The sequence below is a fragment of the Anolis sagrei genome, chromosome 3, assembly GCF_037176765.1.
Source record: "Anolis sagrei isolate rAnoSag1 chromosome 3, rAnoSag1.mat, whole genome shotgun sequence".
Lineage (NCBI taxonomy): Eukaryota > Metazoa > Chordata > Lepidosauria > Squamata > Dactyloidae > Anolis > Anolis sagrei.
The window spans coordinates 222,111,592-222,126,285 of record NC_090023.1 but is presented as its reverse complement, the minus strand read 5'-3'; the positions used below and the strand labels follow the sequence as shown (position 1 = coordinate 222,126,285).

At 39.9% G+C, this 14,694-nt stretch overlaps 1 protein-coding gene across 5 annotated transcripts in view; it reads left to right on the top strand.

The window, feature by feature from the left end:
* Nucleotides 1-5,698: 5,698 nt before the first annotated feature.
* Nucleotides 5,699-14,694, top strand: part of ARMC8 (armadillo repeat containing 8) — a 60,669-nt gene continuing 51,673 nt past the window's right edge. For all 5 annotated transcript variants that reach the window (XM_060768061.2, XM_060768063.2, XM_060768060.2 and 2 more), the window contains exons 1-2: nt 5,699-5,956; nt 11,999-12,075. In XM_060768061.2, the coding sequence (XP_060624044.2) occupies nt 5,912-5,956; nt 11,999-12,075 (122 nt within the window). In that variant the 5' untranslated portion in view covers nt 5,699-5,911. The remainder of the gene's footprint in view (nt 5,957-11,998; nt 12,076-14,694) is intronic.

Genomic DNA, 14,694 nt, shown 5'->3' with positions numbered 1-14,694 from the left:
CAGACACGACTAGACTTAATGTCAATGGGAAACCTTTGTCTATGCTATATGGCAATGTGGACTCAGCTATTCCAGTTCAAAGCAGATATTGTGTGTTATATGACTGTGTGGAAGGGCCCTCTCTTAGCACTGAGTCATAGCAGTTAAATAATAATAATAATCTTTATTTATATCCCACTTTTCTCCTTAACAGGACCCAAAGTGACTCAGAACATAATACAATATAAATCAAAGCACATTTAACATAAAATATAAGACAAAAATTATACAAAGCAAAAATCATATAAATAATTATTCCTTTATTCTTTAAAATCAGTGTTGACAAACTTGTATGTTGATGGGTTTTCTTGCTCTAACATGTTCAGTATGTAGAAGCTGTTGTCAAATGGAGGAAGAAAGAAGATATATATGAATAGTTTTCTTAACAAATGGAATAATACACATAATAATCGAAAGCGCATGCACACACACAAAGGCTTTAGCAAAACAATTTCTTTCACAGCCTTCACTTTCCTTATGACATCGATTTTGGTGGCCAAATGTATAGCTCTATTCTCTTTTTAGTAACATGCTGAGGGAGTGTGCTGGTGAGCTAGGATTATTATTGTTAATACCCCAAATATAGTCTTGCCTGGCTTGCACAAAATTTACCCAATAATTTTGCAATGCAAACCTTGCTCTTTGCAGCACTTAAACAGAACTGATTAAGATATTGTATATTAGAGTTCTTAGTTAACACCTCAAAAAATTTATTGGTCCTCAAAATATCACAGTACAGTGCAAAAGAGTAATTTCAAATAGTAAATTCCTTCGTATTTCCTGCTACCGCCCCAACTAGAGCTGGCTCTACCATGATTGTCCAAACCTTGATGACACTGAAGAGGCTTTCCTGCGCCAGCCAATGGGAGAGTGTTCCCTGCTCTCAATGTAGATTTCTTCTCTCCAATGAAGGAAGTGGGGCCGGCTGTCCACAGAACAAAGGGTGCTGAAATAGCTCTTGATGGGATTAAGTGGTACCAGCATGGGACAGACAATGGAACCTAACTGGTCCCCAGGAAACTTTTATTGTGACAAATATGGCAATCTGAGTGAGTCCAGTGCCTTTGGCACTGTTGTCAATTGAGTCCAAGACACAAATTATTATGTTTGCAGTTTTAATTATTAATAAGTGTGCAACCCCTGCCTGCTTTTGAAATTGTGGCTGTCAGTTGAACAGTAGTCTTCTCCTCAAGAGACATATTCATGTCTCTGTAGCACCTGGGTCTCTGCAAACTGCAGATCCCAGAATTCCGTAGCATTGTGCCATGGCAGCTAAAGTGGCGCCAAGGTTCATTCATTATACACTGTAGATCACATGTGTCAAATGTAAGGTCTGTGGGCCAAATCTGGCCATCTGTGTCATTTCATGTGGCCCTCTAGATGCTGGATTACAACTCACGTATTCCTCATCATTCGACGTCATTGGCTGCTATTCATTTTCCAGTCCCAGTTCAAGGTGCAGGTTATCACCTACAAAGCCCTGAACAGTTCAGGATCCATCTACTTTCGTGACCGCATTTCCCCTTATGAACCTGCACGATGCTTTCATCTTCAGAGGAGGCCCTCCTCTCGCTCCCACCTGTGTCACAAGCGTGGCTTGTGGAAACGAAGGAGAGGGCCTTCTCTGTGGTGATCCCTCAGCTTTGGAACTCGCTCCCCAGAGAGATTAGGCAAGCACCCACTCTGGCAGCTTTTAGGAAAAGCTTAAAAACTTGGCTTTTCTGGTGCACTTTTGAAGAACGAGTAACTAATTCCCATGTCAAGTCCTGTCTCAGTGTCAATTGTCTTTCTGATGCACTTTGTCTCATTCCTCAGTTGAGAATAACCTCATTGTTTATCCCAGACGGGTCTCTCATTTAATACAGCACTTTATCTATCTCACCCACGGGTTTTACAATTTTTACTTCTCGCACTTGGCCCGGCTTGCCCTCATTTAAATTCTTGTACTGTTTTTATATTCTGTTTTATTATGCTATTGTTACTACTTTATTGGCTTATTATGTTATTGTATAAGCACATTTATTTGATGTTATTGTGTGTCTTGTATGTATTTTATTTTGCTTTATTGTAATTGCTTGGGCTTGGCCCCATGTCAGCTGCCCCGAGTTCCTTTGGGGAGATAAAGGCAGGGTACAAATAAAGTTATTATTATTATTGTTATTAATAATAATGATTACAGTGAATGGGAATTGGGATATATCTGAAAGGCTGTAGTTTGTTCTGTTTAGTCAGGAGAGTTTAAATTGAGATCCAGGGCTTGTGGATATGGGTTACAACTACCATTATCCCCAGTCTTCATAGCAGATAATCAAAAGTGATGCGAGTTGTTGTTCAGTAACACTTGGAGACCCAAATTGGGTAAAAACTAAGCAGCACTGACCACTATATGAAAAAAATATAGTTGGCCCTCTGTATCCATGGATTCTCCATCCATGGATTCCACAGCATGAAGGCAACCCTCAAGCTGATGTGGTCCTCAATGAAAATAAGGCCCCTTCTGCACTGCCATATAAAATCTGGATTATCTTCATGAACTGGATTATATGGCAGTGTAGACTCATGGCCCCTTCCACAGAGTGGAATAAAACCCATTATCTGCTTTGAACTGGAAGCAGTGTGGACTCAGATAACTCTGTTAAAAGCAGGTATTGTGGGATTTTCTGCCCTGATATTCTGCATTATATGGCTGTGTGGAAGGACCCTGGGTTATCTGAGTCCACACTGCCATAGATTCTAGTTCAATGCAGATAATGTGGGGTTTTATTCAGCTTTGTGGAAGGGGCCTGGTGTTTGAGAGGTTTGGGGGTGTAGGGCCTGATGGTTCTGTGGTGCCCAGACAGAGGGCGTGTTGGAGCAAGATGGTTCTCCAGTTGGGAGAACGGAGGGGGTTTTGGAGCAAGATGTTGTTTCTGAGTCTGGGAATTAATCTACTTTGGAAGCTGACAGGCAGGGAAGGAAGGATAACATGAGCTCATCCGAAGAAGCAGTTGGCTTAGACAGAGATACCAGGCTGCTCCTGCAGGGGAATAAATTTAGGTGCAAGCGAAGCCATGGGAAGGAGAGGCAGAAGCAGGCCTCTCAAGGTCAAAGGAATGCATTCATATTTTGCAGCCTTTAAATGAGAGAGAGAGAGAGAGAGAGAGAGAGCTGTTAGGATTCCAGATCAAGCAACATCGCTACTGGAGTGGGAAACTCCTGTTTTGTTCCTGGTTCATGCTCTGTAAGCTCAAGGCACAAGATTCCTAGTCAAGTTTTGCTTCTTGTTTTAAGGATTTACGTACTGATTCATGCTCTTGTTTTGTTCCTTGTTCTAATGTTCAAGTTGTAACTCTTGTTTTTGGATTTACCTATTGCCTATGGGACTTGCCTTCTATAGTAACAATGGGATTTTTACCCTATTGGCCCTTTCTTATATGTGTTTTATCAATAGTCTCTTTACTCCCACGTCTGCTTTCCTGGTGAGTGCTATGAGCAAGGTGAACCCCTACTGAGGTGCCACACCTGGGTCCACACTGTCAAATAATGCAGTCAATGTGGATTTTATGCAGCTGTGTGGAATAATAATAATAATTTTATTTTTATACCCTGCCTCCATCTCCCCAAAAGGACTCAGGGCAGCTTCAAAGGGACAAGCTCAAAGAGAACAAAGTTAAAACATAACACAATAAGATAAAATCAAAACAAAACAAAATAAGAACAGTGGATTGTAGCAGGTTTTTTGGGCTATATGGCCATGTTCTAGTGTTAGAGACCCTAAATCGGGTCTAATACTTAGGTCCAGGTCACAGGAGCACGTAAGGAAGAAGGCAGTCCCAGGAGAATATCAAAAACAACATTTTATTTTCATAATGGCCACGAGGAAGTCGGACAGCCGTGTTAAGTGCGTGCAGGCACCAACACTTGCAAGTGACTGCCGTACCACTCTTCGGCTTCTTCAAACTTTTATACAACAAGGTAAACAAAGATATTTTGGTCATGGAACGTACTTTTACTCTTTCCAGTCCCCCTCCCATTAACCTTTTGATGAACTGTGCCTTCTTGCACCTGGCCTGAATGTCTGGTTGTCAAAACAACAATTTGTTCTCTTTATGCAGATTTTGCGCTTCACCACAAACCCATTTCCTATGTAAGCTGAGTAGGTTAGCAACTTAATATTTTAGCCACTTAACTCAAGCATAAGCATGTACCATATATGTCACCTCACTCAGGGGGGTTGCAAAACTTCTTCTCTTTTAAGAACATCCTCCCTCTTGCTGACATGTTGCTCTTTCCCTGCAGGGAGATATATCTTTCTTATGTTTTGTTGCCAAAGCTTAGTTATTGCAAAAATCACTCATTGTCTCCTTCACTAGAAGCAATCTCTCCTGACAGTTCACCTGCATTGATGGCAGGCATCCTCAGAGCTTATGAGGTCTGTTGGAAACTGGGAAAATTGGGTTTATATGTCTGTGGGATATCCAGGGTGGGAGAACATCTATATCAGTGGTTCTCAACCTGGGGTCCCCAGATGTTTTTGGCATTCAACTCCCAGAAATTCTAACAGCTGGTAAACAGGCTGGGATTTCTGGGAGTTGTAGGCCAAAAACATCTGGGGACCCCAGGTTGAGAACCACTGATCTATATAAATAAAAATGTAATGTTTGTTTGTAGGATTAACATAACGCAGAAATCACTGGACAAATTGACACCAAATTTGGACACAATACACCTATCAGGCCAACAAGTGACCATCACTCATAAAAACACTGAAAAACATAGCAGAAGAAACTTAAAAAGTCAACCCCCCCAAAAAATACATTACAACGCATGCGCAAAACCACATATATCCACAAACACAATATATAAACATATACACAAATATATTTATTTATTTATTTACTTTATTTGTATACCACTCTTCTCAGCCATTAGGCGACTCAGAGCAGTTAACAACAAGCAGCGGCAAAAATTCAATGCAAACATCATACAGCCATTTAAAAAACAATTAACGCAATAATACACTAAGCAATTAACATCAATAACCATCAATAACCATCAATAAACAACTCACTAGCGTCTCATAACTAAAATCATAATCCAAGCTCGTCATCCGTTGTTCCGATTTCCTATAATTCATTGTAATTCATTGCACTGCCTATTCAAACGCCTGTTCAAATAACCAGGTTTTCACTTTTTTCCGAAATGCCATTAATGAGGGAGCCGATCTGATGTCTGTGGGTATACACACATATATGCATATACACACACACAAAACACATATACACAGACTGGACCACAGGAACGCGTTGCAGGGGACAGCTAGTATCACAATAAAACATAACATCAGAAAAACAATACCATGCTGAGTAATAACAATGATGAGTTAAGAGGGCTCTGAGTGTGTGCAAGGGGCCTTGGAAGTTAAAAGTAGACTTTTCCAGTGTTACTTCCCAGCTCGCCAGTAGGTGGCGCAACAGGACCACACATACGCCCTAGCCTGCCTTCACTCCCCTCCTTCACTACCAAGGACGGCATTGGACAGGTGCCGCCTCTTCTGCGCATGCGCCTGGGGCGGGACGTCAACTAAGCACCGTTGGGCGCAACGCCCCGCGATCTAAAAGTAGAGCAGGCGCGTCACTCTCATGCCACTTCCGGCAATCACCCCGCCTTCCCACCAATAGCGGCTGAGGGCGCATGCGCACTGCCTCGCGAGCGGCGAAAGCTGTTTTTCCTCGTTCGCTGATTCGAGACGGAGGAGAGCCTTCCTTCCCTCCTTTTCCCCCCTCCTCCCTCTTCTCCTCTTGCCGGCGATGTGGTCGCGCGCGGCGTCGGTCGTGACCCCGGGGTCCCTCGCGCGAGGTTGAGCGCCGGGCCGCGAGTGGGGCGCGCCAAGATGGCGTGTGTGCTGGAGGCGCCGCTCCGCATGAGCGTCCTGTCGGTGAGTCAGTCCCCGGCGGGAAGGAAGGAGGGAAGCGGGGCCGGGTAGGGCGGCCTCAGTTGTGGCTCTGAGCGCCTCAGAAGGAGGCTGAGCTGCCCCTGGCCGGCTCCCTCTCTCCCTCCTTTCTCCCAGCGCCTGTCATTCGCTCCCAGAGAGGCTCCCGCCTTCAGTAGTAAGCAGTGCACTCTAGGGCAGGCATGGGCAGACTTCGGCCCTCCCTCCAGGCGTTTTGGACTTCAGCTCCCACCATTCCTAACAGCCTCAGGCCCCTTCCTTTCCCCCCTCAGCCGCTTAAGCCATGCTCCAAGTTTAATCTATATAAATAAAAATGTAATGCTCATTTGTGAGATTAACATAACTCAACCATTGGGCGAATTGACACCAAATTTGGATACGATACACGTATCAGGCCAACAAGTGACCATCACTTATTAAAAACACTGGAAAACACAGTGGAAAAAACTTAAAAAGCCAAAAACAAACAAACAAACATTACAGCACATGTGCATAACCACATTTATACACCTATACGGAAATACATGCACACATATATACACATACAAGACGCATATACACAGACTCGGCCACAGGAATGCATGGCAGGGGATGGCTAGTCTCTTATATATGTATTTCTTGAGCCATGAGAGGTGGGTGACTAATAATCATCGTTATTATCATCAACATCCTCAGTAGGAATAGTTTATATGAACCTATGCATGGAAATACTCCCCACAGCTCCTGCCCACCTTTTTTGCATGATTTATGTAGATATGTGCGTGTGTTTCTGTATATCACCATGTTCAGCTGTCACAGGGCATTGTGGCAGCAGCCTTACTCTTACTGACCCTTACTTCTTGGTGTGTCCATATACACACCAATGTGTATGAGAGAAGATTTTTTGTTTTGTTTTTAGGCGCATTATCTAGCTTTGTATGTGTTTCAGACAGATTATTTTTATTTGTCTAAAAAAAGAAAAAGCAAACTTTGTAATGTGAACATTTATACTGTAATTTACTTTTAAAATTCAAACTAAAGCTGTCTTTTTCCTGAAACCATCATATCTGTAAGAATAATTATATGAAACCATGCTTGCCCTGTCTTCCTCACAGCTCCTTCCTTTTTGAGTGAATTCTGTCGAAAAGAATGTATGCTTCTCTTTGTAACTTGTGTTCAGCTATCACAGGGAATAGTATCATAGAGTTGGAAGAGACCACAAGGGCCACTCAGTTCAACCCCTTTTTGCCATGCAGGAACATACAATCAAAGCACTCCTGACAGATGGCCATCCAATCTCTGCTTAAAACTTCCCAAAGAAGGAGACTCTGCCAAACTCTGAGACAGCATATTATATGGTTGAAAAGCAGTTACTGGTACTGTCAGAAAGTACCCTTCCATTATATGTCTATCATGCACATTAGACCCCTATTTCCTACAGCTCCTTTGTTTTGGAGTAATTTGTTTGTGTGTTTCTGTGTTTAACATGTGTTCAGCTGTCACAAAGAATGGTGCCCGTAACTCTTCATTTCATTGATCTGGTGGTCTTAGTGAGATAAGATTTTTTTTTGTTTTTCAGCACACTATCTAGCTTTATATATACATTTTAGGATTGCTCATTTTTTATTTCTTTCTCTAGAAAGTAGAAATGCAAACTTGGTAACTTTCTGAATGGGAATAAATTGTGTGTGGTAATTGTGGACGGTTCAGACTAGAGCTTTCCAAACATTAAATGTTGGTGTCACATTTAAGACTTGCATCTTTTTTGTGACACAGTTATTAAGTTTTACTAGCAAACCATAGGTTAAACTAACCCTTACAAGAGATATGGGCACTACATAAATTCTAATGATGAAATGTATATGGACACAGCGTATCTCATTTATATTTTCAATTTTTTTGATTTACTGCTTATTTCACATTGACTTGCGGTTTCTCATTACTTCTGTGTGACACATCTACACTGCAACTAACACACAGTTTGGAAAGCTCTGGTTTAGAATAAGAGAGAATCATAGCATTTGAAAAAAACACAAAGGACAGCCGTATCAACTCCCTGCCATGAAGGAACACACAACCAAAGCACCCTGAAAGATGACTATCCAGCCTCTGCTTAAAAACCTCCAGAGAAGGAGACTCTACTACACCCCCAGGCACCATATTCCACTGCTGAACAACTTTCTAATATTTAGGTGGAATCTCTTTTCCTGCAGTTTGAATGGTGGCAGTAATCCATCATTTTGTTGACCCTGGTTTTGATGAAGATAATTTTTAATTTTTCAGCAAACTGTCCAGCTGTGTTTGAGTTTTTAGACAGTATTTTACTTTTTTAAAAATTCTTTACAAAATGGAAAGCAAATTTTGTAACATGTCTTCATTTTCTTCATGGGGTTAAATATAAACTATGAGGCATAGTTAATTACACACATTTTTATGTTTAATACCTTAAAAGTAATTAAAAAGTATCTGCAGTATAATGGAAGTGACTAGATACCAGTCTTTTGTTTTTGACAATTGGGCGGGAAACAAGTACAAGCCCTGCACTGCAATTCTCTTTTCTAGCTTTAGCCAGATAATGCAATGCTTTCCAGTATGATCTCTCTGTATCATATATATGTATATTAGGTTGTATGCCTTTATGAGGCCATATTTGTTTTGTATAGTGCCATGAATATTAACAGTGCCATATAAATAATAATCTTAATAGTGCAATCCTGCCTTGGACCTGATGGCCCTTAGATCTCCTTCTCACTCTATGATTCTGTCCATGCATTCTTATTCCCAAGTAGGTCCATTAATTTCAATAGTGTTTATTCACAGGAAAGTATGTATATGATTTACTTGCAGGACATTTTTATTCTGTAGCCTTAGCTGATCAGTTCCATGTGTCTATGAGGGCAACATCTGATCTCCCTGTTCAGTTGCTGTTCATCTAGGCTCATAGGAAATGAGCATCTGTAATGTTTTTGATATCAGCTGCAAACTTGGCAATTTCATTTGCCACAGATTTAATCACTTAAGAAATATATATTTAAAATAATGACATGGATTTGGTGTCTCTCAGTGTCGCAGAAGGATAATCTCCTAGCTTTGGATAAATCTGTATCCTTTAAGAGGACCTGCCCTTTTACTTACTCGCTGGGCATCTTAAAGAGCTTCCCATAGTTATTTCATCTTGCAAGAAAATACTGGTTAGTGTAGTCTCCATGGTGTAAATCATGACGAATCAATTAGTCTCTTAAGATACTACACACCTTGTTGCTTCAAAGCATTTCTCTTGCCACTTTCTGCCTTACCTATTAGCTTTTTTTGTCAGATGTAGCAATCTTGCCACTTGCTTTTTCTTCTTTGTTCAAGGTTTTTGAAAATATTGTTTTGAATGTGCTATCTTGAACAATCGGATAAAAGCCCTAACAAGTTGTTAAATAGCAGCATGCATGATTTCATATAATTATTCTTACAGGTACCTGTTGGTTGCAGATAAAAAAAAGTTTAGTTTGAATTATAAACAGTACATTACCTACTATTCAAGAAGGGAGCATGTCTAGAAGGGAATGGGTTCATTTAAACAACACAATTGTAGAATACTACATGAGATCCCTAGAAGCAGCATCAGACGATATCAAATGCTAGCTCTGTTGACCATCAGTCTTGAGAAGGCATGTGTTTGTTACTTTACTAGAAAAGAAAAAAGTTACCTTGTCTTACATCATTAATTCCTTGGCAAAGAGTTCCAGTTCTTCGAGAAAATAATTTTTGGCCAGCCACTCACAGTGAACTGTGAGTTTGTCTTGAATGAATCTGAGATATGATCTGTGTACAAAGAGTTGTGCTTTTATTTTGTTCCAGGGAAACACTCAGGCATTTATCAGGCTCACCGAATGAAAGGGTCAATAATAACATACAGGCTTCTTGACAAACAACTTGTGAACCAGTGCTGTTACTCCCTTGCAATATGCAGCTCTAAGAAGGATGTTGGATGACCGATGATGCTTTCAATTTGTATAGTGCAGGTGTAATGTCCAGTGTAGTTAGCCAGTGTCCCATGTAAATACAATTCGCACTCTGGAAATTACTCAGAATCTTCCAGCAAACACCAAATTCCTTGAAAGCAAACAGTCTGAGAGGAAGTGATCTTATCTGCCTAATAGTGCAATGTTACACATGTTTACTCAGTCATTCTGTTCTGGGGTGTACTCTAGGGTATGTTGCACAGGACTACTGCTGGAGCAAAGATGGAACAGATTCCGTAGTTAAGGATCCAGCAGTATCTTAAATTCAATAAATTTATGTAATTAAACTTAATGTAAATCTATGCACTGGATCCAGGTCTTGGCATGTATATGAGACATTGTGCAAGTGGACTTCTTTGTCTATTTGTCCTCATGCTGTCAGCCACCCACATATTTAGGACTGCAGGATTGCTGAAAAAATGGAAAAATCAATATTTGTTACCCCCCCCCCCCCCGATATCTTGATGTTTAACACCAGCCACCTGCTTTTGCCTTTGGAATGTATGATCATAAGGGCTTTCAAGACCCTGCTCTGGTTCTAGTGTTCCCTAAATTAAAAGCTGAAGCTGGTGGGCTCACCCATCTCTTACACAGCAGAGGATTGGACTGATCATTCACAAGCATGCTCCCTTCACATAGTCTCCTCATCCCATCCCCCTTTTCCCCACCTGAGTAACTGTACTATAAAGGGAATTCATGCACAGCCCAGTCACTCTGCCAGTTTTTCTCCCAGAGATACTAGTTTATAGAAGTGGTAAAGATGGTGTACGGCAGTAACTGAGACAGGGCAAATAATCCACAATTAATCAACTACAAGAACATGAAACCTGAAAATGTGGAGGGAGGACTAAAGTAGTTTCTTCAACTCCCTGAAATGCTACATAAATAGATGGGAGACTACAGTGACTAGAATAGGCTGTATATGTGGAATTGCTGAAAATTGGGAAGTTCCATAAACAGTCAGTCCCTAAGTTACAAACATCCAACTTACAACTCATAGGTTGTTTCATGGGGGTGAGACAACAGAAAGTGAGAGAAATCTACCACCTGAAAGGAAAATTCACTCCTGAAAGAGTTTCCATGGGGAAAAGGTGTCTTCACTGAAGCTTTATTTTGAATCTTTGTTTCACAAGAAGCCATTATTTTTTCAAAATCCAATGTTCACAGGGACAGAAAGTGAAGTGAAATCTTCTGAATAGGCGAAGAGTGAATCAAACGCTGCAGGGATGTTAACCCTTCCCTATTCTATCTAAAGCTAAAAATATATGGTTTTTTTGGTTGGAATTACAATGTAAAAATATACTTGTTTTGACTTACATACAAATTCAACTTAAGAACAAACCTACAGAACCTATCTTGTTTGTAACTTGAGGACTGCCTGTATTTTTTCATACAGAAGCTGCCTTTGTATGAAAAGGTATCTTCTGTAAATAAATCAAATCTTAGTATTTTTTTAAATGACGATGAGAACACTTGATTTAGACCCAAGTTCCCCAAAATTACATTGACTATGTTGAAGCATGCTTCTCCAGTTTCATATCAAAGAGATTTCACTGTCAAATGAAAACTTTTCCTTTACTTTGAATCCATTGCTCTGTGTTCTAGGCTGCAACTGCACTGTAGAATTAATGTACTGGTAGTTTAACACCATTTTAACTCAATACTATGAAACCCTAGGAATTCTTTGATAGAGAAGGGTAATGACCTTGTAAAACTACAACTCCCAGGATTCTACAGCATTGAGTCATGGCAATTACAGTTCTGCTAAACTGCATTAATTCTACAGTGTAGATATAACATCAGTCTCTGGAGCAGGTGGAGCAGTAAAACGAACAAACAAAAAGACCAAGCGTGTTCCTTCCTCTATATGACATCTTTTGAAAATTTTCTACATGGTTATCATGTTTCCTCCTAACCTTTTCTTCTCCAGGCCAACAATTGCAGAAACTTTGGGGGTTTATTCTGAATTTTTACATTCTTGAGTATTTAATTTTTGTAGCGTTAGATTAACAGATTGTGATGTCTTTCTTTACAGGAAGTCACAGCTAGTAGTCGCCATTATGTTGACAGATTATTTGATCCTGATCCCCAGAAAGTCCTCCAGGGTGTCATGTAAGTAATAGAAATATTTTTCCTATGGTGTTCTTGGGTTCTCTGGGTAAATGTTTGTCATATTTTGCTTTTTGCAATGAACGTGTCCAACTGCCCAGCACTTGTTCTTTTCTGAGGAAGTACTGGGACATGGAATTTACATTCTATCTTTCAGTAATATGTAATGTTAGATAACAGCCTTTTTAATACTTAAGTATCCTTCTGATAGCTTGAATGTCTCTGAAATATTTCCTAGACAATGCCTACTGTTTTGTTTTTAAAGCCAGATAGATTTTTATTTCCTTTCTTAACTCATACGAGTACAGCAGCTCTCTATATCCATGGATTCAAATGTTCATGGCTTGAAAATATTCCTTCCACCATCAAAACAAATCCAAAAAGCTAAGCTTGATTTTAAAATAATTTTTGAACATTAATTGTAGCACAATTTTAAGTATAGTAAAACCAAGTAAATCCCAAAAGCTTTAGTGAGGATTCTTGTTTTCACTCAGTATTAAAATAGTAGCAACACTAATGCATCCAAGGGGAAAGTGATACATAACTGGGGAGTGCCACAGTAAAGAAGGCCTTCCATTGCCTTGACTCATGGGGACATAGAAGAGGGCTCCCATGTGGATTATAAACTTTGAGATCCTAAGCCATTTAGAGCAGTGGTTCTCAACCTGGGGTCCCCAGATGTCTTTGGCCTACAACTCCCAGAAATCCCAGCCAGTTTACCAGCTGTTAGGATTTCTGGGAGTTGAAGGCCAAAACATCTGGGGACCCCAGGTTAAGAACCACTGATTTAGAGGTTTAAATGCTATTTCCAATGCCTTGAATTCAGACTGGAAACCTATTTACAGCCATGCTATTCCTTTAAATTTGATTTTATATAATGTGTGTATGATGTACCAGCTAGCATTCTAATTGTACATAATATCTAGAGCAAATTGAGGTTAACTTAAAATGGGAATGAAAGTTTCTTAGCCTCTTCTTGTAGTAAAGGCTGGACCTTATATTCTCTAGGCTTATATAGATTCATTTTTGTAATACTGTGCTTTACTGTCACAGCCACATTTATTTATTTGTTTACAGTATTTATATTCTGCTCTTCTCACCCTGCAGGGGACTCAGGGCAAATTACAATGCACATATACATGGCCGTTAGCCTATAAAGCCCTAAACAGTTCTGGCCCAGGCTACCTGTCTGAACATATCTTTCCCTACGAACCAGCTCGGAGACTAAGATCATCTGGGGTGGCTCTGCTCTCAGTCCTGCCTGCCTCACAAGTAAGGCTGGTGGGGAAAAGAGACAGGGTGGCCCCTCGGTCGTGCAACTCCCTCCCTAGCGACATCAGATCAGCCCCCTCCCTACTAGTCTTCAGGAAGAGAGTCAAAACCTCGCTCTGAGAGCAGGCTTTTGAAAATTAGGACAATACAGTATTCTGAATTTAGAATTATGTGCAATTTGACCTTGGATTGACCTTAGACCTTGTACTCTGGATGGTGTGTTTTTAACTTTGAATGTATTTTAACCATTTTAAATATGTTGTAATTTTAAACTATTTTAGGTGAATTTGTTGTTTTAGGCACTGTGTATGTGCCATTGTAAGCCGCCTTAAGTTTCCCCTGCTGGGGTAGAGAAAGGTGGGGTATAAATATGGCAAATATTTAGACATACAGCATATACAGACAGACACAGAGGCAACTCATGACCACTCAGTCAATAGTGATTTAATGCAGCTGGCTACTAACTAGCTGTGCCACAGCCCAGTCCTTATGAAGCCAGCAAGTTGAAAAAATAGTCTAATGTTTGAAAAATAAGTGGTAGTAGGAAATCTGAGTTTTGAAATTAAGTACTAGAGGTGAGACATTGATATATTGCACACATTGGAAAATATTTGCTTTTCGACTTTGAATGACTTGTGCTAAGACCTTCTCTAGCCTGCTGTGTGGAAGTTGAATTATAGTTTGTCATAACATGGGCTTTTAAAATTAATTAAACAATTATCTCAAACAAAAACCTGCCCTGGCTAGCAACCATCAGTGATTGTTTCTGCAAAGATGTAGGCACTTAATTTTCAATAAAGCGATCTTATTTAATAACCTTGTATGAGTAGAAAAAGAAATTAAAACAACTGTAAAGTTGCAAGTCCTATAAACTACATGGCCCAAGGATTTGGATTATGTTTATTCAGTATAAATGTTTTTCTTGGTTGCAAATCAGTTAGTATGCACACAGAAACAAGTGTTCTGAAACTGATCCCTGTTTTGAATTCAATCTATGATAGAAATTACTAAATTGTTTCAACTGCTTTCCATTAAACTATCGAGACTTGCTAATTCTATTTTTTAATTATTTTATCAAAGATAAGTTAATAAAACATATATAGAGTCTTCTTGAACATTACATCATGTTCAGTATCTGCAGTTAATTTGTAATACATTTAATTGATTACATCCTGAGTTAGCTGTTCTCCATAACTTTCCAGGCAACTGTCTTTTTCCTCTTTTAGATTTCCACCTAAAGATTTTTCCCAAATTAGGAAAATTACTTGAAGGGAAGAAATCAGGGTTGTTTTCTCTGTTCTCTTACATGAAATGTGATCCTGATCCCTGCCAGGATCATTGCTCTGAATA